The 27,158-nt window shown below is 49.9% G+C and overlaps 1 protein-coding gene and 1 pseudogene across 1 annotated transcript in view; one reads left to right on the top strand and one right to left on the bottom strand.

Annotated features, from left to right (window-relative positions):
- The window catches only part of LOC140394791 (tektin bundle-interacting protein 1-like), a 66,098-nt gene that overhangs the window by 22,046 nt on the left and 16,894 nt on the right, over positions 1–27,158 (bottom strand). Inside the window, exon 2 of the mRNA XM_072481986.1 lies at positions 875–1,062. Within this exon, the coding sequence (XP_072338087.1) occupies positions 875–1,062 (188 nt within the window). The remainder of the gene's footprint in view (positions 1–874; positions 1,063–27,158) is intronic.
- LOC140395750 (protein phosphatase EYA4 pseudogene) lies at positions 9,753–19,329 on the top strand (annotated as a pseudogene).

The following is a 27,158-nucleotide window of genomic DNA, read 5'->3' as shown; positions in this document are numbered from 1 at the left end:
CTTGTTAATCAGATCCGGCGCCACCACCAACTTCCCTGCCCTATCCCTCACCTGTTCAATTTTCCTTGCCGCTGCTTCCCTCAGGAGCTGACCTGCTAACAGATGCCCCGCCTTATCTCCATGTTCGTAAACTGCACCCCTTGCTCGCCTCAGTTGGCGCACTGCCTTCCTGGTAGATAGTCGGTCAAAGCTCGCCTGTAGTTCCTTCCTCTTTGGAAGTAAACAATTGTTACATGATGGAGAATATGTAGCATTTACAACTTAGCTATGAGAAGGTTGTGAGGTTTCCGGTGCAGCCTATGCCAGAGAAAGGAATCAGTGGCGGAGAAACACAGCCTATGCCAGAGACGTTTGATTTTCCCAAGTGTAAGCTGAATAAAGTAATAGGTGATCCAAGAACAGACAATATGACAGTGCCACGGTCATCAGTTGGTTAGGAGAGGTGATGAGGGCTGGATGACATCAGCACAGGTGTGAAAGTTGACTTGTTCCTGCGGACGATGTTGTCAACAGATACATGAGGAATGGGAATCAACCATGGAGAGATCAATGGGGGACTCAAAGGTATGACTGAGCTTGGGAGAGATGTCATTGTGAGAGATGTGTTAGACATGTTCAGGAAGTTATGACAGAACCATGTGACAATGGTCGCACCGAGCTAATTACAGAGGAGAGATGTTGGAGGAGGTTGGAATAGTCCATGGTCAACAATGTCCTATTAGAGCATGGTTCCTGAACAGAGAGAGAGAGAGACATGGTATAATAATATGACAGTGATAATTTGATGCGGTTGTGATATTTTTGTCCTTAAGTTAAGTACTCAGTCCAGAAGATGAATGCTGTGAATCATTCTAAAACTCATAATTTACTGTACCAGGTGGAAGACTTTCCTTCTCTCTTTCACGATAAGCCTTGAGCCATCGGCTATATGTTTCTCTGCTTTTGGGGTTTGTTATTCCTGTATAACACACCTGTCCAGGAGTCATTTCTGTTGTTTTCCAATAAACAGATTTTTTAATAACAGGAGCAACCTTTGCCGTTACACAGAAAGTCTCCAGGTCCCTGAAACAAAAAAAGTTCAATTTTGTGTAAAAGAAAGAATAGATGGAACCAAATGGATTTGAAAGAATTTTGATCTGGCGACACAGCAAGAATCTTATTGACTTCTGAAGGATAATTTAAAATTGTTCAAAATGTTTTCTCTTAATTATGCCTTGAGCGCCTGTAGTTTGTAAGAATTGGGTCAGCAGCTCTTTCGAGTCTAGACAGCAGCAGCACTTCAAACCTTTTTCCTTTTTATTACGATTGCATCATGATATCAAAATATAATTAATCTCAGACAGAAAGCTGAATGGTAAAATTGATTGCTCGCTTGTAATTTTGATAAATTCTGTCAAAACGACACAATTATTGCCTTAATATCATCTCCTTGCCTTTGTATTACTCCAGTGCACAAAACCAAGAATCTCCTGATCTTTTTATAGTCTTTTCCATCTGCATTCTTACCTTTAAAGATCTAAGGGAGAGATTTTCTGCTGGGCACTAAATGGCAAAGATGTCGGTGATATTGCCATGGTGCCAGAAAAATGCAACAGTCAACAATGGTTCCAGGGTCAGACCCCCATAAATTTGCCTGTCGAGCTGCATATGCCAGGGCATATTTCAGTGCAACTCACCAGTTTCCATAGAGTCCATAGAATCCCTACAGTGCAGAAGGATGCCATTTGGCCCATCAAGTCTGCACCAACCCTCTGAAAGAACACCCCATCTAGGCCCACTCCCTGACCCTACCCCCGTAACCCCACCTAACCTGCACATCTTCGGGCACCAAGGGGCAATTTGGCATGGCCAATCCACCTAACCTGCACATCTCTGAACTGTGGGAGGAAACCGGAGCACCCGGAGGAAACCCACGCAGACACGGGGAGAATATGCAAACTCCACACACCCAAGGCCAGAATCAAACCCGGGTCCCTGGTGCTGTGAGGCGGCTGTGCTAAACCTTGTGCCACCGTGACACCCATCGTGCTACCGTGCTGCTGTTGTCTGCAGCATGCAGCAGATCAGGACAACTGGAGGAAGAAATAGTTCTTGCCTTCACAAATAACATTACGTTTCTTTTTAAACTTGCTTGTTTGAAGTCACCTCCCTTTCATGGCAATTGATTAAACTTCTCAATGCCTGGAGAAATTGAATTGGCATTCACTATGAATGCACCAATGATTCTTCCACGGAAATTGTAACCGGGATGCAATAGCAAGTGTAAGATCATGAATTGCGAACTTAAACACTTCCCTCACCACCTGGTTTGGGCAAGAGTGCTGGCTGACCATTCAAACACCTGGCTGAAAATTGACTCAGGTGGGCAAAAAAGATCAACACCAGATTTTTCCCTGCTGGTTACCCATTTCTCAATGAGAAACTGGCAGTAGAAAATCATCTTACCTTCAGGTATCTGGGATTGCTGACAGACACTGGCAATGCCGCAAACTTTATATTCACATTCTTGTTCTCAAATCATTCCGGGACTTACATCCCTCCCTGTCTGTGTAATCTCCTCCAGCCTGACCAGTCTTCAGGATCTCTGTGCTCCTCCAGTTCTGATACCTGATTTCAAACACCGCCAGAGACAAGCCATTCTTACAGCTGCCTTGGCCCTGAGTTCCAAAACTCCCTCCCTAAGCCTCTCTGCCTCTCTCTCTCTATTCCTTTAAGATTCTCTTTAAAACCTACCTCTTTCACCAAACCTATGGTATTTGTTCTGATATCTTCATCTATAGCTCAGTGTCAAATTTTGATTGATAATGCTGCTTTTGCAGCACTTTGGGACATTTTGCTACATTAAGATACCATATTAAAGCAAATTATTGTCATTGAATATCTCTGTCCCTTCACTGGTAAACTCTCACTCTTTAGCAAATATTTTTTTCCCCAAAGTATACTACTTTGCAGTTCTCTACAGTGAACTCCATCTATCATCTGTTTTTTCACTTTGCTAACTTGTTCGGGTTGTCTTGCAATCTCCCGCACTCTTCCTCACAGACTGCAATATTCCTCGGTTTTATCAGAAAAGTTCAATAACATTCTGCAATGTGCTCCATGCAAAATTAATGATAGAATGGGAAATAATAGAGGTGTGTGCATAGATTTCTGGGGCACACAAGTACCCATATTCCATCAGTCTCTTTCTCTTCGCTTTCTGGCTTCTAATCTCTTTATACTTGGAATGACACTCCCTTTAATACCACGAGACACATTTCCATCTTCACTGCCTGGGCAGTAATCTGGCCAAGTGCTTCATTTACTTTGCATAGAATACAACATGCTTCCCTTCCATGAGTTTCAATGGAATGGAAATTTGGTGCGTTGTACAATGAGTGTGAGGGGTTGGAATGCTGATCAGCCAGCCAATATTCCACACAGGCAATAATGAAGACAAAAATGTAGTCCGTCATATCTTTGCATGATATCTCTTATTTTTAAAAATTCATCTTTGGGATGTGGGCGTCGCTGACTAGGCCAGCATTTTGTTGTCCACCTATTTGCCCTTGAGAAGGTGGCGGTGAGCTGCCTTCCTGAATCACTGCAGTCTCTGCGGTGTAGGTATACCCACAGTGCTCTTAGGGATGGAATACCAGGATTTTGACCCAGCGACAGTGAAGGAACGGCGATATATATTCCAAGTCAGGATTGTCATGTGAGAGTACCGTTAAGAAATGGGTGTTTATAAATGGGTGTGTATATAAATATCTGTAGTGAGAGTACCTTTAAGAAATGGGTGTTTACTACTGCAGTGATATCAGAGAGTGGGTGGAGCTGGGCTGTCTGTCAGCTTTTTACTTTTGTTTTTGAGCAGGCTGCAGGGTGTGTTTTAGTTTTGTTTTTGGTGTTGGAGCTGAAGCCTGACCAAGCAGGTGTACTGATGTTCTCTCTGCCATCAAAAGACTATCCCTTGATCATTTGGTGAATTCGGAATTATAAATGTTCTCAGTAGTGAATGTAAACCTAATGTGCTTCTGTTGAAAGATGTTTCTTCTGACTTCTGGATGTTGTTTGGGAAGTTATTAAGGATTACTTAGTGTTGTATTCTTTGGGGGTTGTATTTGAATTGATGGTTGCTAAGATGTTCACGGTATGTTTTAAAAAGGTGTTAACTTGAGTTCATAAAATAAACATTGTTTTGCTTTTAAAAAATACTTTTCAATTTCTGCTGTACCACACCTGTAGAGTGGGCCGTGTGCTCCCCATACTACAATCTATTAAAAGTTGTGGGTCAGGTGAACTCCATGATACACTCTGGGGTTCTCTAAACCCTGGCCCATAACAAATTGGGGGCTCGAGGGGGATAAAAGTCTATCTATTGGATTGGCTTAGTGAACTTAAAGACAGTGAGGGGTGAGCATATTGTGGTTGCTTTTCAGGTGCGGTATTCTAGTTTAAGTGGGGAGTGTATTGTGGACAATGGCTCTTTCAGAGGCTCTGAGGTTTTTTTGGGGGGAGACGGCCACATGCAGTACCTTATGGATAGAGACTAAAAGCAGACTGTTAGATTTGGCAAAAACATTGCAGTTAACATTACCTGACAAAATGAGAAAGATGAGGTCATTATGGCAGTGGCTAAGCATTTAAAGTTCCCTGAGATACAGTTTGACTCATTGGAAATAGCAAAAATTCAGTTGCAAATTAAACAAATGGAGAAAGAATTAAAGCACCTTGAATACGAAAGAGAGAGAGTGGAAAAAGAAAGGGAAAGAGATAGAGAGGAAAAAGAAAGAGAGAGAGAGGAAAAAGAAAAGGAGAGAGAAGAAAGGAGAAAAGAAAGAATAGCCCTAGCAGAACAAAAAGAAAGTGAAAGGGAGATACAGATCAGGGAAAAAATATAAAGAGAGAGAGTTTGAACTTCAGAAAATGGCCATGAAACATGACAGTCAGTTAAAATTGGCAGACGTAAAGGGAAATGTACAGATGGATGATAGTGATGAGGATAGTGAGAAAGAGCGTCAAAGTCGAAGGCTTAGTGGGGATCTATTTAAATATGTCCAAGCCTTGCCAAGGTTTGACGAGAAGGAGGTGGAAGCCTTTTTCATTTCATTTGAGAAGGTGGCTAAACAAATGAAATGGCCACAGGACATGTGGGTATTACTGATTCAAACAAAGCTTGTAGGTAGGGCTAGTGAAGTGTTTGCATCACTACTGGAGGAGGTATCTGAGACGTATGAGGAGGTGAAAAAATCCATCTTAGGTGCATATGAACTGGTGCCTGAAGCCTACAGACAAAGGTTTAGAAATTTAAGGAAAGAATTTGGTCAAACAGACATGGAGTTTGAAAGGCTCAAACAGAGTAATTCTGATAGGTGGATAAGGTCTTTGAAAATAGACAAAACGTATGAAGCTCTCAGAGAAATTATACTTTTGGAGGAGTTTAAAAATTCAATTGCTGATGTAGTGAGAACTCATGGGGAAGAACAGAGGGTTAAAACGGCGAGATTAGCAGCAGAAATGGCAGTTGATTATGAATAAATCAAAGCTTGGTTTCCGACATCAGTTTCAGCCTGTGAGGGATAGAAACGGGGGACATGAGAAATACTCAAGTGGTAAAAGTAAAGGTGATCTGATGGGAGATAATAAGGAGAGTGTACCTGGGGTTCTTCTCGTATTATGCTCAGTGGATCCCAAACTATGCGGACAAGGTCCGCCCACTCATACAGTCCACTCATTTCCCCCTGACGGCAGAGGCCCAACAGGCCTTCGCCCGGATCAGAGCTGATATTGCCAAGGCCACAATGCACACTGTAGACTAAACACTTCCTTTCCAAGTAGAAAGCGACGCATCGGACATCGCCCTTGCCGCCACTCTTAACCAGGCAGGCAGGCCCGTGGCATTCTTTTCCCTCACCCTCCATGCCTCCGAAATTCGGCACTCATCCGTCGGAAAGGAGGCCCAGGCTATCGTTGAGGCTGTGCGACATTGGAGGCATTACCTGGCCGGCAGGAAATTCACTCTCCTCACTGACCAACGGTCGGTAGCCTTCATGTTCAACAACACGCAGCGGGGCAAGATCAAAAATGACAAAATCTTGCGGTGGAGAATCGGGCTCTCCACCTATAACCTCGAGATTAGGTATCGCCCTGGCAAACTCAACGAGCCACCAGACGCCCTATCCCGAGGTACATGTGCCAGCGCACAGGTAGACTGACTCCGGACCCTGCACGACAGCCTTTGTCACCCAGGGGTCACTGGCTTGTACCACTTCATTAAGGCACGAAATTTGCCCTACTCCTCGAGGAAGTAAGGATGATCACCAAGGACTGCCAGGTCTGTGCGGAGTGCAAACCGCACATCAACCGGCCGGACCGCGTGCACCTGGTGAAGGCCTCCCGCCCCTTTGAATGCCTCAGTGTGGATTTCAAAGGCCCCCTCCCCTCCTCCGACCGACATACGTATTTCCTCAGTGTGATCGATGAATACTCCCGTTTTCCGTTTGCCCCGACATGACGTCTGCCACCGTCATTAAAGCCCTTAATTCTATTTCCACTCTGTTCGGCTTCCCCGCCTTCATCCACAGCGACAGGGGATCTTCATTCATGAGTGATGAGCTACGACAATTCCTGCTCAGCAGGGGTATCACCTCCAGCAGAACGATGAGCTACAACCCCCGGGGAAACAGACAGGTAGAAAGGAAGAATGGCAAGAGGTCCTCCCTGATGCACTACATTCCATTCGCTCATTACTCTGCACTGCTACTAACAGTACACCGCATGAACGCCTTTTTGCCTTCCCCAGGAAATCCACATCCGGGGTATCACTCCCAACTTGGCTCACAGCTCCGGGAACCGTGCTTCTCCGTAAACATGTGCGGCTCCACAATGTAGACCCGTTGGTGGAAAGGGTGCACCTGTTCCACGCAAACCCACAGTACGCCTATGTGGCATTCCCCAACGGCTGCCAGGATACCGCCTCCCTCAGGGACCTGGCACCAGCAGGTTCCGCCCCCACACCACCCCCGGCGCCCCCAACGCCACCCTCCCTCCCCCCCCCCCCCCCCCCCCCCCCCCCCCCGCCGCCCCCATCACTCCCCCTAGGACCGTCCATCCTCCCCCTGCCTACCCCCGTTGATGAAGAGGATTTCGGCACGCTCCCGGAGTCAACTTCGACCACGACAGCACCAACATCACCAGCTCCACTTCGTCGATCCCAGAGGACGATCAAGGCGCCGGACCGGCTGAGCCTCTGACCGGCCCACCGGATGACCAGAGACATTTTTTATTCACTGTTCTGTAAATATTAAATATTGCGAATTGTACATAGTTATCCACCACCCCCGCCGGACTCAATTTTAACAGGGGGTGAATGTGGTAAACCACTGTGTTCCTCTATGAAGGGTTGTACGGTAGAACCTGCACTACACGTTCACCGGGGCCCCTGCATGCTATTTCCGCCCAGGAGCCTGGTTATAAATATGCGTGGCCTTCAGCTAGCAGCCATTTTGTCAGCTGCTGTAAGAGGCCACACTTCAGATACTAATAAAGCCTCAGTTTGAATTCAACTTCGTCTCCAGCCAAATTGATCGTGCCTCAGTACCTCAGATTAAAAAAGAAATCCAGGAGGGTGGAAGAGACATGAAAAGTTTCAAATGTTTTCACTGTAATAAACTAGGCCATGTAAAGTCACAGTGTTGGTGGTTAAAGAAAAGCACTGGGAAGGCTGATATGGTAAAACAGGATAAGTCAGTGGGATTTGTTAAAGTGGTAAAGGAAAGCCCAAGTGAAGCGAAGGAGGTGCAAAAGATTGTACAACCTGATCAAGAGGTGATTGACAAGAAGGTGCCAGATCTCTTTAAAGAATTTACTTGTGTGACCCCCGTACTGAATCCGACGCAGACGCGGATTCGTTCTTCGGATTTGAGGATCTTCAGCCCAACATATACGACATCCCGACTCGTGAGTGCAGGATTATGCTGCGGCCTGACACCAAGTGACAGCGAGCGGTACAAGCCCACAGAGAGCGGCCTGCTGCCACACAGAGCGTGGTCCACGCACCGCTAAGGGTTCCCGACTCCACGATAGAAGACACACAAGACTCCACACCGCAGTCCTTGCATGAACAAGAAGTGACTCCAGTGTCACAAGCCTCCACATCGAGCTCGTGTACAACCTCCATGATAGAAGCAACGCAAGACTCCAAAGAGCAGTCTTTGCAGGAACAAGACCATGAGGGTCCAGCAACCTCCTCTGACCAACTAGCAGCAGACGATGCAAGTCTGCCATGCTCAAGTAAACAGTAAGAAGACTATGACAGTCTACCACGCTCCAGTGCACAGCAGGACCACCATGACGGTCTATCATGCTCCAGTGAAGAACAAAGCGACTATGACAGTCCAAACCCAAAAGAACACAGCGACTATGACGGTCCACCCACATTGGCTGCGCCACAAGGAGAAGACTCTGACAGTACACCCAGCCCAAGTGAACAACAAGAAGCTACTGAGGCTCTATCCACTGTATGTGAGACGAGTGACGACAGCATCCCACTTCCCATGCAAGATATGCAATGTGACAGACCTCAGCTAGTGTGTACAGAGGCACTCGACGATCACTGTGAGACCACTGGTGACTCCGGTGACACCACGTTACTTACAACCTCATTCGCTCGAATATCTCCACAAGTCAATGCATTCCTGCATGTTCCGACTCCAGACGTGGAGCTTTGTAGCCATCTGAGATGGCCACGTCCCGATTACAAAATGGTCACTTGCAAAGAATGCAGGGAAAATTGGACAATACCGAAAAAGCAAGCAGCTGCAAGGTCTGTCTGTTGATTAGAGCCTTGGCTCTCAGACAGGACTGGTACAGCTAAGCCATCTACATACTAACGAGCCATCTCCAGGGACAAAAGGGAAACATTTAAGATAGACAATGTTAAGGCAGACACCCTGGCGCCAGAGGAGACTCAAACAAAGCAAACCAACGGCCACCTAGGACACGCCCAGCAACCAGAGAACCCACCCCTCTATTGGAGGAAGGTCGATAAGAATGATTGGGAAAGGCCCAATTAATTGAGGCCAAGTTCAAGGCCCGCCCAAAAGCGTGCGAAGCCCTTTCGGGTATAAAAAGTATTCCCCAAGAGAGAATCTTTCTTCTTTGGCCTTGGCTCTCAGCGAAGAGAGACCAGCCGAGCAGCTACGTCAGACCAAGTAAGTTCCGAGTCAACGCACGCTACGAGATAGACGCTCTTAGTTGCTATCCTGTAAACAGCTCAACCCAGCAGCCTCAGAACCGAACAACGGCCATTGTTCCTCTGACTGAGTGGGCACCCGAAGCTAAGTATAGGCTTTTAGCAATAGTGGTAGTTTAGTTTGTAGAGTTTATGCATGAGTAGAGTTGACTGTGTGTAAATAAATGAGCATTGCTTTTCAACTTACTAACTGGTGTATCGAGTCTTTGATCAGTATTCGGTTCTGAACCTTGTGGCGGTGTCAAAAGATACCTGGCGACTCTTGAGCAAACGTAATTAAACAGAGCCAAATTAAGAGACAACAGCAAGTTAGCAACAGCTTCAAGAAATCTCAGCTGACTCCAGTGAACCTGCTAAGACTCCGGATGGGGAGCAACAAAAAACCAACACTGACTCAGGTGAAACAGACCAGACTCCAGGTGGAGAGCAACCAAACGGCAACTCTGATTCACGTAAGCCGGACTTTACTCCAGACAGGGAGTGCCGCAACCTCAGTGACGGCACGCTCAGGGTGACGATGACGACAGGAGATGGGTCACTTGACAATTACACTGGGCCAGTAATAACAAGTAGTGGCTACAGTCCAAGAGGAATACACCAATATTCACCACAGCTATATCCTTCCAAACCATACCCACACATTCTTTCCACACCAGCAGTGCAGTCAATGGCAGCTTATGCTGGACATACCCAGTATTCAGGAATGCAGCAGCCAGCAGTCAATGCAGCATATTCTCAAATAGACCAGCACTACGGATCACCCACTTATGGAATCAAGATCGAAGGAGGACTACCGCAAGCACAATCTGCACTGCAGACTGGATGCCTTAGTTACAGCCCAGGATTTGCTGCACCCCAGCCTTGCCAGACTGCATATTTCTATCAGATGCAAGGTTCTAGTTTCACACCAACACTCGGTATTTATGCGAGCTGCAATTCTGTTTCCAATTCGACAAGCTTCAACGGTTCTCATCAGGATCACCCTTCCTACACAGCACTTGGCCAAAACCAGTATGCACAGTATTATCCAACTTCCACATATGGCACATACATGACCTCGAATGATACTGTTGATGGTACCTCTTCAACGTCAACGACTTATCAGCTACAAGATGCCATCCAACATCACCATCACAAACATCGAAAAAAAAATACTCCAAATCAGACAGAGAAGTAATTTGACCACTTCTTGGTTCCTGTGGCACAGGGACACCGATGGCGTTCACAAGGACATGCCACCATCAAACTCACCACCCCACCAAGAGAGACATTTGACCATGATGATTGAAGGGTTTTGGACTCGCACATTTGATTTGGACTTATTGTTTAATCACTGTTCTCATGAGTTGTACATACCATAACTTATCTACCTGTTTTTTGTTCAATTTTCTTTAAGTGTACAGAAAATATGTAACATGTAAAAAATGGGGATGTGGTGATATGCATCACTGTAAAGACACAAGGGGTTAATGTAAATACATGTAGACTAGCTAGACACTAGAGGGAGCACCAGAGACATGACACACAGACACTCAACCAATAGAACAGTTAGATAGGACACGAACAATGGGCATTCACGATACACACAGAGGTGACACCCGACCACAGGAGGGCATTACACCAACGTATATATAAAGGACACAACACACATGATCTTCCTCTTTCCCGTGGAGACAGTCAGTGAGTAGAGACACAGGGTTGATTCAATATTACACCCACCACGTGGATTGTAGCAGACTGGTTAGTCAGTCTGAGTAGCTATAGAAGGATTAACAGTGGTGGCGAACCCGAGTAGGAGAAGTGTAAATAGTTTAATAAACATGTTGAAGTTATATTCACATCTGAACCTTCCTTTGTCAAGTGCACCACAAGGAAGCCGCTTATGCTACGCCTAGAGCATAAAAGACAGGTGGTTGGTGGTATGCATGTGGGTGGGGTGAGGGGGGTTGGTGGTGGGTGGTGGGTGGGTGGGGGGGTGAGGGTGGTTGGTGGTGGGGGGTGAGGGTGGTTGGTGGCGGGTGAGTCGGGGGGTGAGGGTGGTCGACTGGTGCCGTGGTGTGCAGTCTGTGCCCATGCTCGGTGATTCCCACGCCCCCCTAGTCAGTGAACCGGGCGGCTATCAGCCTGTCCCGTGCCCACTGGCCCAGCCAGTAACGGTGGGCAGCCTCCCGTCCATGTCCAGCCCATCTGTCCTGACCATTGCCCCCATCCTCCTCATCTGGGGAGGTCTGCACCTCGCCTTGATGCTCCTCCCCTTTCTGTGCCTGCAGCACATTGCCCCTCTGCTGGGCTATGTTGTGCAGGACGCAGCAGACCACAACGATGTGGCCGACCCTATCTGGCGGGTACTGGAGGGCCCCTCCAGAGTGGTCCAGGCATCTTCAGCAGCCCAAAGCACCTCTCTATCACACCCCTGGTCGCTGCATGGGCATTGTTGTAGCGGTTTTCCGCGTCAGTCTGTGGCCTCCGTATAGGCGTCATCAGCCACGACCACAACGGGTAACCCCGTCGCCCAGCAAGCAGCCCCTCAGCCGGGGGGGGCGTCCCTCGAACATGCCTGGGATGAAAGATTGCGCCAATACGAATGAGTCATGTACACATGCCCGGGTACCGGTTGCTGGTGTGCAGGATCATCATGCGGTGGTCGCAGACCACCTGAATGTTCATGGAATAGGTCCCCTTCCTATTCGTGAACACAGCCCTGTTATCTTCAGGTGGCCGCACGGCAACGTGCATCCCATCGATCGCGCCCTGGACCATGCGAATCCCGGCCGCCGCAGTGAAGTCCGCTGTCCGGGCATCCTGGCTGGCCCGGTCCACAGGAAACTGGATGTAGAGGTCCGCAATGGCATATAGGGCATCTGTCACTGCCCGGATGCACCGGTGAATCGATGTCTGTGAGAAGCCGGACAAGTCCCCACTCGGCGCCTGGTATGGCCCGGTGGCATAAAGGTTCACCGTAACCTTGACGGCCACGGGGAGAGGGTGTCCTGCCCTAGTGCCATGCAGTGCCAGGTGTGCCATCAAGTGCCAGATACAGTTTCCTGGCTCATCTGGAGTCTCCTCCTGCATGCCTGGTCCGTGAGGTCCTGGTACGACGAGCGGGTCTGGTACACACGGGGCCTCATCGGGCATCTCCGTCGCCGTGGCACCACCTCCTCCTCCGCCTCCCCCTCTTCGTGCACCTCCTCCTCGTCCTGTTGGGCAGGCGGCCCTCCAGCCTGGGCGGCTGCCTCCTGCCTGCCTGCAGCATGCTCCTCTGCGGCAGTCTCCGCCACCTCCCTGGCACGCTCCTCCTCCTGCTCCCCCAGGGCAACATGTAGAAGTGCGGCTTCCGCCACGGCGGCCAACATTGCTGGGTGATCACCAAACATAACGCATTCCCAGCACTCGCCCTCCCCCATCCCCGGCATTCGCCCACCCCAATCCTCGGCACTCGCTCCCAAATCCACGGCAGTCGCCCTCCCCCATCCCCAGCACTCACCCTCCCCCATCCCTGGCACTCGCCCTCCCCATCCCCGGCACTCGCCCACCCCCTTCCACGGCACTCGCCCTCCCTCATCCCCGGCACTCGCCCTCCCCCATCCTCGGCACTCGCCCACTCCTCCCCGGCAATCGCCCTCCCCCATCCCCGGCACTCGCCCTCTCATCCCCGGCACTCACCCACCCCCCTCCCCGGCACTCGCCCTCCCCCATCCCCGGCACTCGCCCTCCCCTATCCCCGGCACTTGCCCACTCCTCCCTGGCACTCGCCCTCTCATCCCCGGCACTCATTCTCCCCCATCCCCGGTACTCGCCCACCCCCCTCCACGGCACTCGCCCTTCCCCGTCCCTGGCACTCGCCCTCCCCCCAAGCCCGGCACTCGCCCTCTCCTCCCCGGCACTCACCCTCCCCCAACCCCGGCACTCGTCCTCTCTTCCCCGGCACTCGCCCCCCCCATCCCCGGCACTCGCCCTTTCCTCCCCGGCACTCGCCCACCCCCCTCCCCGGCACGCGCCCTCCCCATCCCTGGCACTCGCCATCCCCGGCACTCGCCCTCCCCCATCCCCGGCACTCGCCCACCCCCATCCCCGGTACTCGCCCTCCCCCATCCCCTGCACTCGTCCTCTCCTCCCCGGCACTCGCCCTCTCTTCCCCGGCACTCGCCCTGCCCCATCCCCGGCACTCACCCTCCCCCATCCCCGGCACTCACCCTCCCCCATCCCCGGCACTCGCCCTCTCCTCTCCACCTCGCCACCTCCCCTCCACACCCCCACTCCACACCCCCACTCCACCCCCCACTTCAACCCCCCCACTCCACACCCCCCCACTCACACCCCACTCCAACCCCCCCCGACTCCACACACACACCCCGCCACTCCACAACCCCCCACTCCCCCCCACATTCCACACACAACCCCCCACTCCACACACACACCCCCACTCCACACACACCCCTCCCACTCCACACACCCCCACTCCACACACCCCAACTCCACACACACACCCCCACACTCCACGCACACCCCCACTCCACACCCCCCCACTCCACACACACACCCCTCCCACTCCACACACACCCCCCACTCCACACACCCCCACTCCACACCCCCCCACACTCCACGCACACCCCACTCCACACACCCCCCACTCCACACACACACCCCTCCCACTCCACACACACACCCCCACTCCACACACCCCCACTCCACCCCCCCCACACTCCACGTACACCCCACTCCACACACCCCCCACTCCACACACACACCCCTCCCATTCCACACACACACCCCCACTCCACACACCCCCACTCCACACCCCCCCCACACTCCACGCACACCCCCACTCCACACACCCCGCACACTCCACACCCCCCCCCCACTCCGCCCCCCCCACTCCACACCCCCCCCCCTCCCCACCGACTGCGGCCGAGCCGTCACTTCTCCTGCGACCACCCCACGCAGAGACCTACCTCTGCGCTGGCCGGCGTCAACCATCACAACTGGTTGACGCCGTTAAATAGGTCACGTCGGCGGGACTTCGGCCCATCCATGGTCACGTCGGCGTGACTTTGGCCCATCCAGCCGGGAGAATTCAGGCAGCCCCGGGGCCCATAGCGTCACGCCGGTCCCTGCCATTCTCCGAAGCGGGTGGCGCGATTCACGCTTGGGCGATTTTTTTGGGGTCGGAGAATTAGGAGAATGGCGGGGGCAGGATTCACGCCGACCCCCGGCGATTCTCCGACCCGGCGGGGGGGGGGGGGGTCGGAGAATCCTCCCCCAGAACTTACATTATTGGATTATGTGTCAAATTTTAGAGAACGATTAAATAAAGCAGGTGAATTGGCTAGACAACATTTAAAAGTTGCACAAAATAGATGTGCAAGGTAGGTGGATTGAACACGCTAAATTGCCCCTTAATTGGAAAAAATGAATTGGGTACTCTAAATTTTTTTTAAAAGTTGCACAAAATGTGATGAAATGGGTAGCGGACAAGAAATCCAAAGTTCGTAGTAGTTTTGCCAGTGGAGATAAAGATTTAGTGTTGTTACCAGTGGTAGTTGAGCCTTTAAAAGCTAGGTTTTGTGGACCTTGTCAGATTGAAAGGAAATTAAGTTAGGTAAATTATACATGATGTAGATGTGGGAAATGCTGTTCCAATTAAACAACATCCATACAGACTTAGCCCTTTAAAATTGGCACAGTTTAACAAAGAGATTGAGAGTATGCTTAAAAATGGCATAATTGAAGTGGGTTGCAGCCAATGGAGCTCCCCCATAGTGATGGTACCTAAACCAGATTGTACCCAACGGTTGTGTGTGGACTATAGAAAGGTTAATGCAGTTACAAGAACAGAATCTTATCCTATCCCACGTTTGGAGGATTGCATTAAGAAAGTGGGACAATCGGCTTAGGTACCTTTATCCGAAAGGGCGAAGGAGAAATTTCAGCTTTTGTGATTCCAGATGGTATATACCAATTCAAAGTTCTGCCTTTTGGCATGAAAAACGCACCAGCCACATTTCAACGGTTAACTAACAAAGTCGTTTCAGGATTACCCAATTGCACGGTATACATCGACGATCTGGTAATTTTCAGCCAGACATGGAAAGAACATTTAAAACATCTGATGGAGTTATATGATCGACTTCAGGAAGGCGGGTTTGGTGATAAACCTAGCCAAAAGTGAATTTGGAAAAGCCCAAGTCACTTTCCTTGAGGCGTTTTCAATACCCTCGAGACGAAAGGAATAATGTGATTTCTTGGCATGAGTGGATTTGATCAAACATTGGTGAAAAGGTTTTGTTGCGTGATGCTCCACTGATGGACTTGCTGCAGAAACGTTGAAAATTTCAATCGACAGCGGAGTTTCAACAGGCATCTGACTGCCTGAAAGCTGTGATAACCAATGCTCATGTGTTGGAGAATTACAAGGGACTCTGTGATCAGATTGAACTCAAGTATTTGATTTTAAAGAGAAATGCTGAGGCGTAGAGAAATGGCCGGATCGTGCAGAGACCTTCCTGTTCATAGAGACTGTCAATCGAGAAGGATTTCAGGTGGAGGAAGAAGAAAAAAAAATGGACTATATTATTATACCTGTTTGCGTATGTTGTTTTGAAACAAAAAGTATATTTACTGTGTGCATTTCTTAAAGGATAGTGAAAAGGTGAAAAATGGAACCATCTTGAAGTTGATGGTTTTTGTTTTTTTCTTGTGGGGAGGTGTCATGTGAGAATATCTTTAAGAAATAGGTGTTTATAAATGGGTGTGTATATAAATATCTGCAGTGAGAGTACCTTTAAGAAATGGGTGTTTACTACTGCAGTGATGTCAGAGAGTGGGTGGAACTAGGCTGTCTGTCAGCTTTTTACTTTTGTTTTTGAGCAGGCTGCAGGGTGTGTTTTAGTTTTGTTTTCAGTGTTGGAGCTGAAGCCAGACCAAACAGGTGTACTGCTGTTCTCTCTGCCATCAAAAGACTATCTCTTGATCATTTGATGAATTCAGAATTATAAATATTCTCAGTAATGAATGTAAACCTAATGTGCTTCTGTTGAAAGGTGTTTCTTCTGTCTTCTGGATGTTGTTTGGGAAGTTATTAAGGATTACTTGGTGTTGTATTCTTTGGGGGTTGTATTTGAATTGCTGTTTGCTAAGATGTTCACTGTATGTTTTAAAAAGGTTAACTTGAGTTCATAGAATATACATTGTTTTGCTTTTAAAAAATACTTTTCCATTTCTGCTGTACCACACCTGTAGAATGGGCTGGTGCTCCCCATACCACAATCTATTAAAAGTTGTGGGTCAGGGGAACTCCATGATACACTTTGGGGTTCTCTAAACCCCGGCCCATAACAGGATGATGAGTGGCTAGGAGGGGAACATTCAGATGGTGGTGTTCCCATGTATCTGCTGCCCCTCTCCTTCTAGATGGTAGTGGTCATGGGTTTGTAAGGTGCTGTCTGAGGAATATTGGTGAATTACTGAGGTGTATCTTGCAGATGGTAGACATGGCTGCTACTGTGCGTCGGTGGTGGTGGAAGGAGTAAATATTTGTGGATGGGGTGCCAATCAAGTGGGCTGCTTTGTCCTGGATGGTGTTGAGTTTCTTGACTGTTGTTGGCGCTCCCCTTACTCTCCAGGAAATTTGAGTATTCCATCACACTCCTGACCTATGCCTTGTAGGTGGTAGACAGGCTTTGGAGAGTCAGATGGTGATTAACTTAGTGCAGGATTCTTAGCCTCTGACCTGCTGTTACAGCCACAGTATTCATACGGCAAGTCCAGTTACGTTTCTGGTAAACCCCAGGGTGTTGATGTCACAGATTGCCAAATAGTTTTCTGAAAATCCACTTTTCCTATTCACTGCTGTCATTATCTAAACACACTGTGATTTTCTTAGAAAATGTAATCAAGTTGGAGAAGCAAAACCTGCCCTTGGCAAATCGGCATTGACTGTCACTGGTTAGCTCATATATTTTTAAGTGGCAATCCTAGAGCTTACTCAGCAGTTCATAGCTGAACTTTTCTGCTTCCTCTCAGGTGGCACAATATCTTTGCTTTGGCCTGGTGACCAATATTGCCCAGAATCGGGCCCAACCAGTACCTGAGACAGTAATAAAATGACTTCCTTTAGTTTGTATTTTATACTCAATGCAGTCATCCCTTGTGATCTGTCATTGTCTACGTATGTAACACAAACAGTCTCGAAGGCAGAGATAGCACAGCATTAGATAAGAAACATAGTTTAATAAGGTCATGGAGAGTCCACACCAAGCTTAATATGAAACAAAGTATTATTTACACAAACGATTTGTACCTATCTGGTAAACCCTTACCGAGTTCCTATTCTGGTTGGTGCCTTACAGGCCAATATTATATTGAGAAATCCCACCCCTACCGGGGAGCTCGTATTCTGCAAGGAGCCCAGGGAAGACAAGCATTCCCGCCCCGTAGGTTCCATGTGGGATATTACACATTGATCTGCCCATAAATTTTTAAAAAATATATAGATTTAGAGTACCCAATTATTTTTTCCCCCCAATTTTAGAGGCAATTTAGCGTGGGCAATCCACCTAACCTGCACATCTTTGGGTTGTGGGGTGAAACATGGGGAGAATGTGCAAACTCCACACGGACAGTGAACCAGGGCCGGGGTTCGAACCCGGGTCCTCAGCGCCGCAGTCTCAGTGCTATCCACTGCACCACATGCCGCCCCTGATCTGCCTATAAATTGACACTGGAGCTACATCAGTATTTAATCATTCATTATCAAAATAAAATTTTAAAATGGCGGCACAGAAAGAGGCCATTTGGCCCACCGTGCTCTTTGAAAGAGCAGTCTCCTTCATCCCACTCTCCTGCTCTTTCCACTTCAATTATTGATCCAAATACAACTTTGAAAGCTATTGTTAAATCTGTTTACACCAGTCTTACAGTGTGTCTCAGCTCACAACAACGTGCAATGTAAAAGATTTTTTTCTCATGTTGTCTCTGTTGCCTTTGCCAATTACTGTAAGTCTGTGTTCACTGGTTACGATGCTTCCACCACTGGAGACGGTTTCTGTTGATTTGCTCTATCAAAACCCTTCCTGATGTTGAACACCTCTATCAGTTCTCTAATTGCCCTCTTCACTGTAAGAACAACCCCAGTTTCTCCATTCTCTCCACCTTTCATCCCTGGAACAGGTCTAGTAAATGTTCCCTATGCCTTCTCTATTATCTTGACATCCTTCCTGAAGTGTACTGATCAGAATACTCCAGCTGGAACCTAACCAGTTTTTACAATATAACTTCTTTGTCTTTGTGCTCTATACCCTATTTTTAAAGACAAGGGGCGGGGTTATCCGGCCGCATCTGCCCGCCGACCGGAGAATCCCGCCTGAGGTCATGGAGTTCTCCATTCTATGCGGCTCGGCATTCTTGCGGCAGGCGGGACGGGAGAATCCAGCCCAAGGATCCCACATGCCTTTTAACAGCCTCCTCACCTTGCCCTGCCTCTTATCAGAGATCAGTGTACATTCACCCCATGTCTCATGGGTCCTCCTGAACTCTGTTACCATCCTCCTCACTATTTAATCCATTTCCGAGTTTTGTGTTATCTGCAAAATTCAAAATTACGCCCGTTCTGAACACTGAATCCTGGGAACACCATTGTACCCTTTCCTCCAGCCTGAAAAAACAACTTCTCACCACTACTCTCTGATTCCTCTCTCTTAGGCAATGTCGTGTCCATGTAGTACTTTGTCAAGGCCAGAATCTTCCAGGCCCACCTGCGGCGGGAAGCTCGGCTGATAGGTGGACATAATTTGGCAGGAGGTCAAAAATTAACAGGGAGTGGAACTTTTGCAATCAAGTTTGCCATACTTTAAAGGCGGGTCAATCTTCCCAATGAACGGTGTCGGGAAGCCCTGTTACATTCACTTGCATGTCATGTGAGCTCATTAAAATGCCAACTCACCAGAATTACGTAACCCCTCAAATTAAGTTCCTGTCATTCAGAAATTAGAACGTTCACATTTCCGACTGCATATAAGTGGCCTGCAGCTGGACTTCGAAGTGAATGGTCGCTGTTTGGCCTTCTTGAGGACCACTCAGAAATGCCAGCCTCTTGATTGAGATCGGATGCGGGTAGCCCAAACAGCAGAGGCTGGGCAAGTGAGGCAGTCTTATCCTAGGAAGAAAGCCAGTTTATCCACGGCTTGTCTAAGAGGGTAAGCATGTCACACATACCTTGGTCACTTTGTAAGGTGGTGGATTTTTTGGACAGCAAGTATCATAGTGAGCAGCACGGTAGCATTGTGGTTAGCACAATTACTTCACAGCTGCAGGGTCCCAGGTTCGATTCCAGGCTTGGGTCACTTTCTCTGTGGAGTCTGCACATTCTCCCCGTGTGTGCGTGGGTTTCCTCCGGGTGCTCCGGTTTCCTCCCACAGTCCAAAGATGTGCGGGTTAGGTGGATTGGCCATGCTAAATTGTCCTTAGTGTCCAAAATTGCCCTTAGTGTTGGGTGGGGTTACTGGGTAATGGGGATAGGTGGAGTTACTGGGTAATGGGGATAGGGTGGAGGTGTGGGCTTGGGTAGGGTGCTCTTTCTAAGAGCCAGTGCAGACTCGATGGGCTGAATGGCCTCCTTCTGCACTGTAAATTCTTTTTTTTAAAAAATATATTTATTAAAGCTTTTTACCAACACAATTTTTCCCCCTTACAAACACTAACCCCACCACCCCGTAACAAAATAACACAAAAACGCACTGAGCAAGATATATACATGGCAAAATGGTATATTTACATAGCTTTATGCACTGGCTCTCTCCCGCACGTGCCAGTTTCCCCCACCCTTCATGTTATCTCCTGCTCCTCCATCCCCCCAAGCAATCCCCCCCCCCCCAAGGTTGCTGCTGCTGCTGACCGAACTTCCTCTAACGTTCCGTGAGATAGTCTAGGAACGGTTGCCACCGCCTGTAGAACCCCTGCGCAGACCCCCTTATGGCAAACATAATCCTCTCCAGCTTTATGAACCCAGCCATGTCATTTATCCAGGCCTCCACGCTAGGGGGCTTCGCCTCCTTCCACATTAGCAAGATCCTTCGCCGGGCTACTAGGGACGCAAAGGCCAGAATGCCGGCCTCTTTCGCCTCCTGCACCCCCGGTTCGTCCACTACTCCAATTATCGCTAGCCCCCAGCTTGGCTTGACCCGGACTTTCACCACCTGAGATATTGCTCCCGCCACTCCTCTCCAGAACCCCTCCAGTGCCGGGCATGACCAAAACATATGGACATGGTTCGCCGGGCTCCCTGAGCACCTTCCACATCTGTCCTCTACCCCAAAGAACCTACTCAACCTCGCCCCCGTCAGGTGCGCTCTGTGGACCACCTTAAATTGTATCAGGCTGAGCCTGGCACACGAGGAGGAGGAATTAACCCTACCCAGGGCATCAGCCCACAAACCTTCCTCGATCTCCTCCCCCAGCTCCTCCTCCCATTCACCCTTCAACTCTTTTGCTAGCGCTTCTCCCTCTCCTTTCATCTCTTGGTGCATTGCCGAAACCTTGCCCTCCCCGACCCATACACCTGAGATCACCCTGTCTTGAATTTCTTGTGCCGGGAGCAACGGGAATTTCCTGACCTGTCGCCTCACAAAAGCCCTCACCTGCATATATCTAAATGCATTTCCCGGAGGTAACTCAAACTTCTCCTCCAGTGCTCCTAGGCTCGCAAATGTCCCGTCAATGAACAGGTCCCCCATTCTTCTAATCCCCGCCCGATGCCAGCCCTAGAACCCCCCCATCCATCTTCCCCGGGACAAACCGGTGGTTACCCCTGATCGGGGACCACACCGAGGCTCCCACTGCACCCCTGTGGCGTCTCCACTGGCCCCAGATCCTTAGCGTTGCCGCCATCACCGGGCTCGTGGTATATTTTGACGGCGAGAACGGCAGCGGTGCCGTCACCAACGCCTCCAAGCTCATTACTTTACAGGACGCCATCTCCATCCTCTTCCATGCCGCCCCCTCTCCCTCCATAACCCACTTGCGGATCATCGCCACATTTGCTGCCCAGTAGTAGCTCCCTAGGTTTGGCAGCGCCAACCCTCCTCGGTCCCTGCTGCGTTCCAGGAACCCTCTCCTTACCCTCGGGGTCTTATTAGCCCACACAAACCCCATAATACTCCTACCTACTCTCTTAAAAAAGCCCTTGGTGATCACGATGGGAAGGCACTGAAACACAAACAGAAACCTCGGAAGGACCATCATTTTGACCGACTGCACTCTACCCGCCAGCGAGAGCGGTAACAAGTCCCATCTTTTGAAGTCCACCTCCATTTGGTCCACCAACCTCGTCAGATTCCATTTATGTAGGGCCTCCCCAAGTCCTGGCTATCTGGATACCCAGATACCGAAAACTCCCCACCACCCTCCTCAGCGGTAGGTCCCCTATCCCTCTTTCTTGGTCCCCTGCCTGTAATACAAAGAGCTCACTCTTCCCTACATTGAGCTTATAGCCCGAGAACTCCCCAAACTCCCTAAGAGTCTGCCTGACCTCCACCATCCCCTCCATTGGGTCCGCCACGTACAGCAACAGGTCATCAGCGTATAGCGACACCCGATGCTCTTCTCCCCCTCGGACCACCCCCCTCCATTTATTAGACTCCCTCAGTGATATGGCCAAGGGTTCGATCGCCAATGCGAACAACAGGGGGGACAGGGGGCACCCCTGCCTCGTTCCTCGGTACAGCCAAAAGTACTCCGACCTCCGCCGGTTTGTCACTACACTCGCCACCGGGGCTCTGTAACGGAGCTTAACCCAGCTGATAAACCCTCCTCCGAACCCAAACCTACGCAACACCTCCCAGAGGTACTCCCACTCTACTCGGTCAAAGGCCTTTTCCACGTCCACAGCTGCCACTATCTCCGCCTCTCCCTCCTCCGATGGCATCATTATCACGTTTAAGAGCCGCCGCACATTAGTGTTTAATTGCCTGCCCTTTACGAATCCCGTCTGGTCCTCATGAATCACCCCCGGGACACAATCCTCAATCCTCGTGGCCATCATTTTTGCCAATAACTTAGCGTCCACATTGAGGAGTGAGATCGGCCTGTACGATTCACATTGCAGTGGGTCCTTGTCTCGCTTTTAGATCAAGGAAATTGTCGCCTCCGACATTGTTGGGGGCAGGGTCCTCGCCTCTCTTGCCTCGTTAAAGGTCCTCACTAGTAGCGGGGCCAACAGATCTACGTACTTTCTGTAGAACTCCACCGGGAACCCGTCCGGCCCCGGGGCCTTCCCCGCCTGTATACTCCCCAAACCCTTGCTCAGCTCCTCCAACCCGATTGGTGCCCCCAAACCAGCCACCTCTTGCTCCTCCACCCTCGGGAACCTCAGTTGGTCTAGGACTCATCTCATCCCCCCTTCCCCCCCTGGGGGCTGGGATCTGTACAGCTCTGCATAGAAGGCCTTGAATACCTTGTTTATTTTCGTTACACTCCGAACCGTGGCTCCCCTTCCATCTTTGATTCCCCCTATTTCCCTCGCTGCCGTCCTCTTATGGAGCTGGTGTGCCAGCACCCGACTAGCCTTTTCCCCGTACTCGTAGGTCGCCCCCTGCGCCTTCCTCCACTGTGCCTCCGTCTTCCCCGTGGTCAACAGGTCAAACTCCGTCTGGAGCCGTCGTCTTTCCCCAAGTAATCTTTCCTCCGGGGCCTCTGCGTATCTCCTGTCCACTCTCAAAATCTCCCCCACTAACCTCTCCCTTTCCATGCCCTCTGTCCTCTCCATGAGCCCTGATGGAGATTAGCTCTCCCCTGATCACCGCCTTCAACGCCTCCCATACCACCCCCACTCGCACCTCCCCGTTGTCGTTGGCCTCCAAGTACCTTTCGATACACCTCCTCGCCTTCCCACACACCACCTCATCTGCCAGCAGTCCCACATCCAGCCGCACAGCCGGGGGACCTCCGTCCCGACCACCTCTTCTGTGTCCTATTCCCTTTCGGCCAGTGCAGCAGCAACCCTTTTTCCCCCCTTCCCCCCCTCCCCCCCCTTCCCCCCTTCCCCCCTCCCCTCCCCCCCGCTAGACCCCTGTCTAGCTTTTTTGCTCCCCCCATATCACTCCCGTAAGTCAGCTGACACCTGCTGACCCCGGCTTCCCCCGCCGTCCCTTTGATCCCCCCCGTGTGGGAATCTCCCAATCAATCCTTCGTTCCCCCTCCCGCCTTTCATCCCGCGCGCGGGAGAAAAACCCCGCGCTTTCCAAAGTTTGCCCCGCCCCCTCTGGCACAGCTCCTGTCGCGGCCTAGTCTCTCTCCCCCAGCCCATATAACATTTCCTGCGCGTGATTGACCCCCTATATACAACAACCATCATACTTCAACCCTTAAACACCTCCCTCCCTCACAAACCCTCAGTTAGAGTCCAGCTTTTCAGCTTGTATAAAGGTCCACGCCTCTTCAGGCGTTTCGAAGTAGTAATGTTGGTCTTTGTATGTAACCCACAGTCGCGCTGGCTGCAGCATTCCAAATTTCACTCCTTTCCGATGCAGCACCGCTTTGGCTCGGTTGAAACCTGCTCTCCGCTTGGCAACCTCCGTGCTCCAGTCCGGGTATATTCGGATCTCTGCATTGTCCCACGTGCTGCTCCGCTCCTTCTTGGCCCATTTCAGGACCCTCTCCCTGTCCGTAAACCGGTGAAATCTCACCACCATCGCCCTTGGCGGCTCAGTTGCCTTGGGCTTCCTCGCCAGCACCCGGTGCGCCGCGTCCAGCTCCAGCGTCCCCGAAGGGGCCTCCGCACCCATCATCGCCCCGATCATTGTGCCCGCATATGCCGCGGCATCGGCCCCCTCCACTCCTTCTGGGAGACCCAGGATCCTCAGATTATTTCTCCTCGACCTGTTCTCCAGGTCTTCGAGTCTTTCCGCCCACTTCTTGTGTAGCGCCTCGTGCCGCTCCACTCTCATCGCCAGGCCCAAGAGCTCATCCTCATTCTCACTCACTCTTTTCTGGACCTCCTGGATCTGCACCTCGTGGGCCTTCTGGGTTATCCCTAGTCCTTCGATTACCGCCAGCATAGGCGCCAGCATCTCATTTCGCAGCTCCTCGAAGCAGCGCTTGATTAATTCCTGCATCTCCTCTTTGTCCCCGGCCGCCGCCATTTTGTTTTTTCCCTCGCTTCTCCTGCTGCTCCAATGCCGCTTTTCTGGCCGTTGCACTTTGGGTCCGGTCAGTAGGGGAACTCTCTCTCCTCGTCCCCACGGGTTGTCTGTAAAAGAAATTCCGTTGGGGCTCCTCTAGCGAGCCCGAAAGTCCGTAATCGCGGGAGCTGCCAAATCGTGCAGCTTAGCTCCGCATAGCCGCAACCGGAAGTCCCCGCACTGTAAATTCTATGATCATAGAGAGATCATCTAAATGGTGTGGTCCATGAGCTGAGGAATTTGGAATTACGGATTTGAATGAGGGTGCTGGGAGGCAGGGGTACAGTCACAGTCAGAGGATCAGTTAGAATGGAAGTGCAAGGCTCATGGAGGAACAGTGGATGGCCTCATTGGGGGGAGTTGGTGTTGGGGAGAGACAGGCCTCGAGAAGCGGGAGGGTTAGGAGGAACAGGGAGGAACAGTTGACATTTATGGGAACAGGGAAGAGAGCAGGAATGATAATTGAGTCCAGGATAATGGGGGGAGATTGAAGGGTTAGAGGAAGGAAGGGAATGACAAGGAGGTGATTGTGTAGGAGGATGGGGGGAGCTTGGTGGGTAACAGGGGGAGGGTGGAAGATACTGGACGTGCTGGCAAAACTCACATGCACCATGCTGAAGCCCTTAAGGTTGTTATGCAGTTCGTAAAACCTCTTATGCATTCAAGATGGAAGAGATCTCAGAATGAATAGGAGGGTCGTGAGAAGGGGCATCCTATTAATTATTGGCTCACTCCATGGAGAACGAGACACAGCTGAGCACAATGCCCAATAAACCATGGCTAATGGATCAGATTCCAGTAAGAATCTATCAAGGGGTGGAGCTGCTGTACACTGTGTGCTGATTGACTACTGTTGCTGTCAGATGCAGGTCATGTGTGGTGGACTGCAGAAAATTGCCAACTTCGAATCTCAATCCTCCCAGGTAAATGGTCATGGCTGCCAAGGGTTTATTTGGTTCGTCTTTCACTGCTGCCAAAGCAAAAGTCTCTATATTTAGAATCTAGAGGGTAATGGAGGCAAGCTGAATAGTGCCTGAAGGAGGGTTCTCACACATTGCTGTGATTACCACAGTCAATGTGTCATGTCATCATGCACAATCATGTATAAATGGGAGGAACACTCGTCTGCGGTCCTCCCAATTGTCCTTTACCTGGAGGTTGACGGAGGCTGGGGGAGTTGTTGGTCAATGTCCATCAAATTAATTAAATGTCTACGCACCCCCACCACATGTACCAATCCTACAAAGATAAGGGGCGGGATTCTCCGACCCGCCGCCGGGTCGGAGAATCGCTGGGGGGCAGCGTGAATCCCACCCCGCCGCTCCGACGCCGGCTGCCGAATTCTCTGGTGCTGGTTTTCAGGTGGGGGTGGGGTTCACTTGTGGGTCTACATGTTGTCTGCTCTGGAACACCAGATTGCAGAGCTCCTGGCTTGCTGTGAGTGAATGGCTGTCTGGGTGCCCTTTAAATATGGTGCCACGACCTTTGATGGCAGAGATAAGAACATGGACGGCAGCCTCCTGCCCGCCCACGGCACGGGATTCACCATGCTCCTTGTGCATGCATACGTAATAAGATTGCGTGAGGCCAGTATCCTGCCCTCCTCTGAGCATAAGTCACTTCTGCTCTCATCGCCCAATTTATACTCTAGAACAGAAGGTATCACCCGAGATGTATTTTGAAAGTCCACACACACATCAACCCTCTCCCTTACTTCATCCAAGAACTCAATCTAGTTAGTCAAAACCTGACTTTTAAATGTTTGGCAAAATAACACATGACTTCAATTATCTTAGGTTGGTTAAAAAATGTATTTTATTCAAATTTTCAGCTTTCCAGTTTCGCCACTTTGTATGAAAATTCAATGTGGCACAGGGCGGCACGGTGGCACAGTGGTTAGCACTGCTGCCTCACAGCGCCAGGGACCCGAGTTCGATTCCCACCTCGGGTGACTGTGTGGAGTTTACACGTTCTCTCCGTGCCTGCGTGGGTTTCCTCCGGGTGCTCCGGTTTCCTCCCACATTTCAAAGATGTGCAGGTTTGGTAGATTGGCCATGATAAATTGCCCTTAGTGGGGTTGCGGGGATAGGGTGGGGGTTTGGGCCTAGGTGGGGTGCTCTTTCAGACGCCAGTGCAGATTTCATGGGCAGAATCACCTCCTTCTGCACAGTAAGGATTCTATGATTCTACAACATAAAAACATAAGAAATAGGAGCAGAAGTAGCTCATTCAGCCCCTCGAGCCTCCTCCGCCATTCCATAAACTCTTGATCAATAAGATGGTTGAATTGTGCAATGCCATTGAGTCATGGTGCTGTTTTACTGGAGATTACAAAATTGAAGTACTTCTTTGGTCTTTTGTAATTAGCCATGTGGTATAAAAGATCAAAGGGAAAGCTGGGAATAGTAGAGCTGGTAAATGAGCAGTGCAGCATGTACCGGAAAATCTGACACTTGCTGAGTAATTTTATTTTATAGATGGGCTATGGCAATAACATATTTTGGAAATGATTCTGAAGTGACATTGTTGTTTCAGCTGGGATCCTAGAGGCTAAAGTAACAAGCTAAAACCCTCAATACAAGGACCTATTATGCACTGCCAGTAATCCATTCAGTTCTGAAGGAATATATTAATGGCAACAAAGGTGTGGCTATGTAAAAGTTATATAAAACAAATATTTTTGTCTCAAAGCTGCTCTGGGTTAAGACATGTATTATAATTTATAAAGCTTCGACATTTTAAAATTTACT

The sequence above is a fragment of the Scyliorhinus torazame genome, chromosome 18, assembly GCF_047496885.1.
Source record: "Scyliorhinus torazame isolate Kashiwa2021f chromosome 18, sScyTor2.1, whole genome shotgun sequence".
NCBI lineage: Eukaryota > Metazoa > Chordata > Chondrichthyes > Carcharhiniformes > Scyliorhinidae > Scyliorhinus > Scyliorhinus torazame.
The sequence above is the reverse complement of the archived record's forward strand: the minus strand, read 5'-3'. Positions and strand labels throughout refer to the sequence as shown.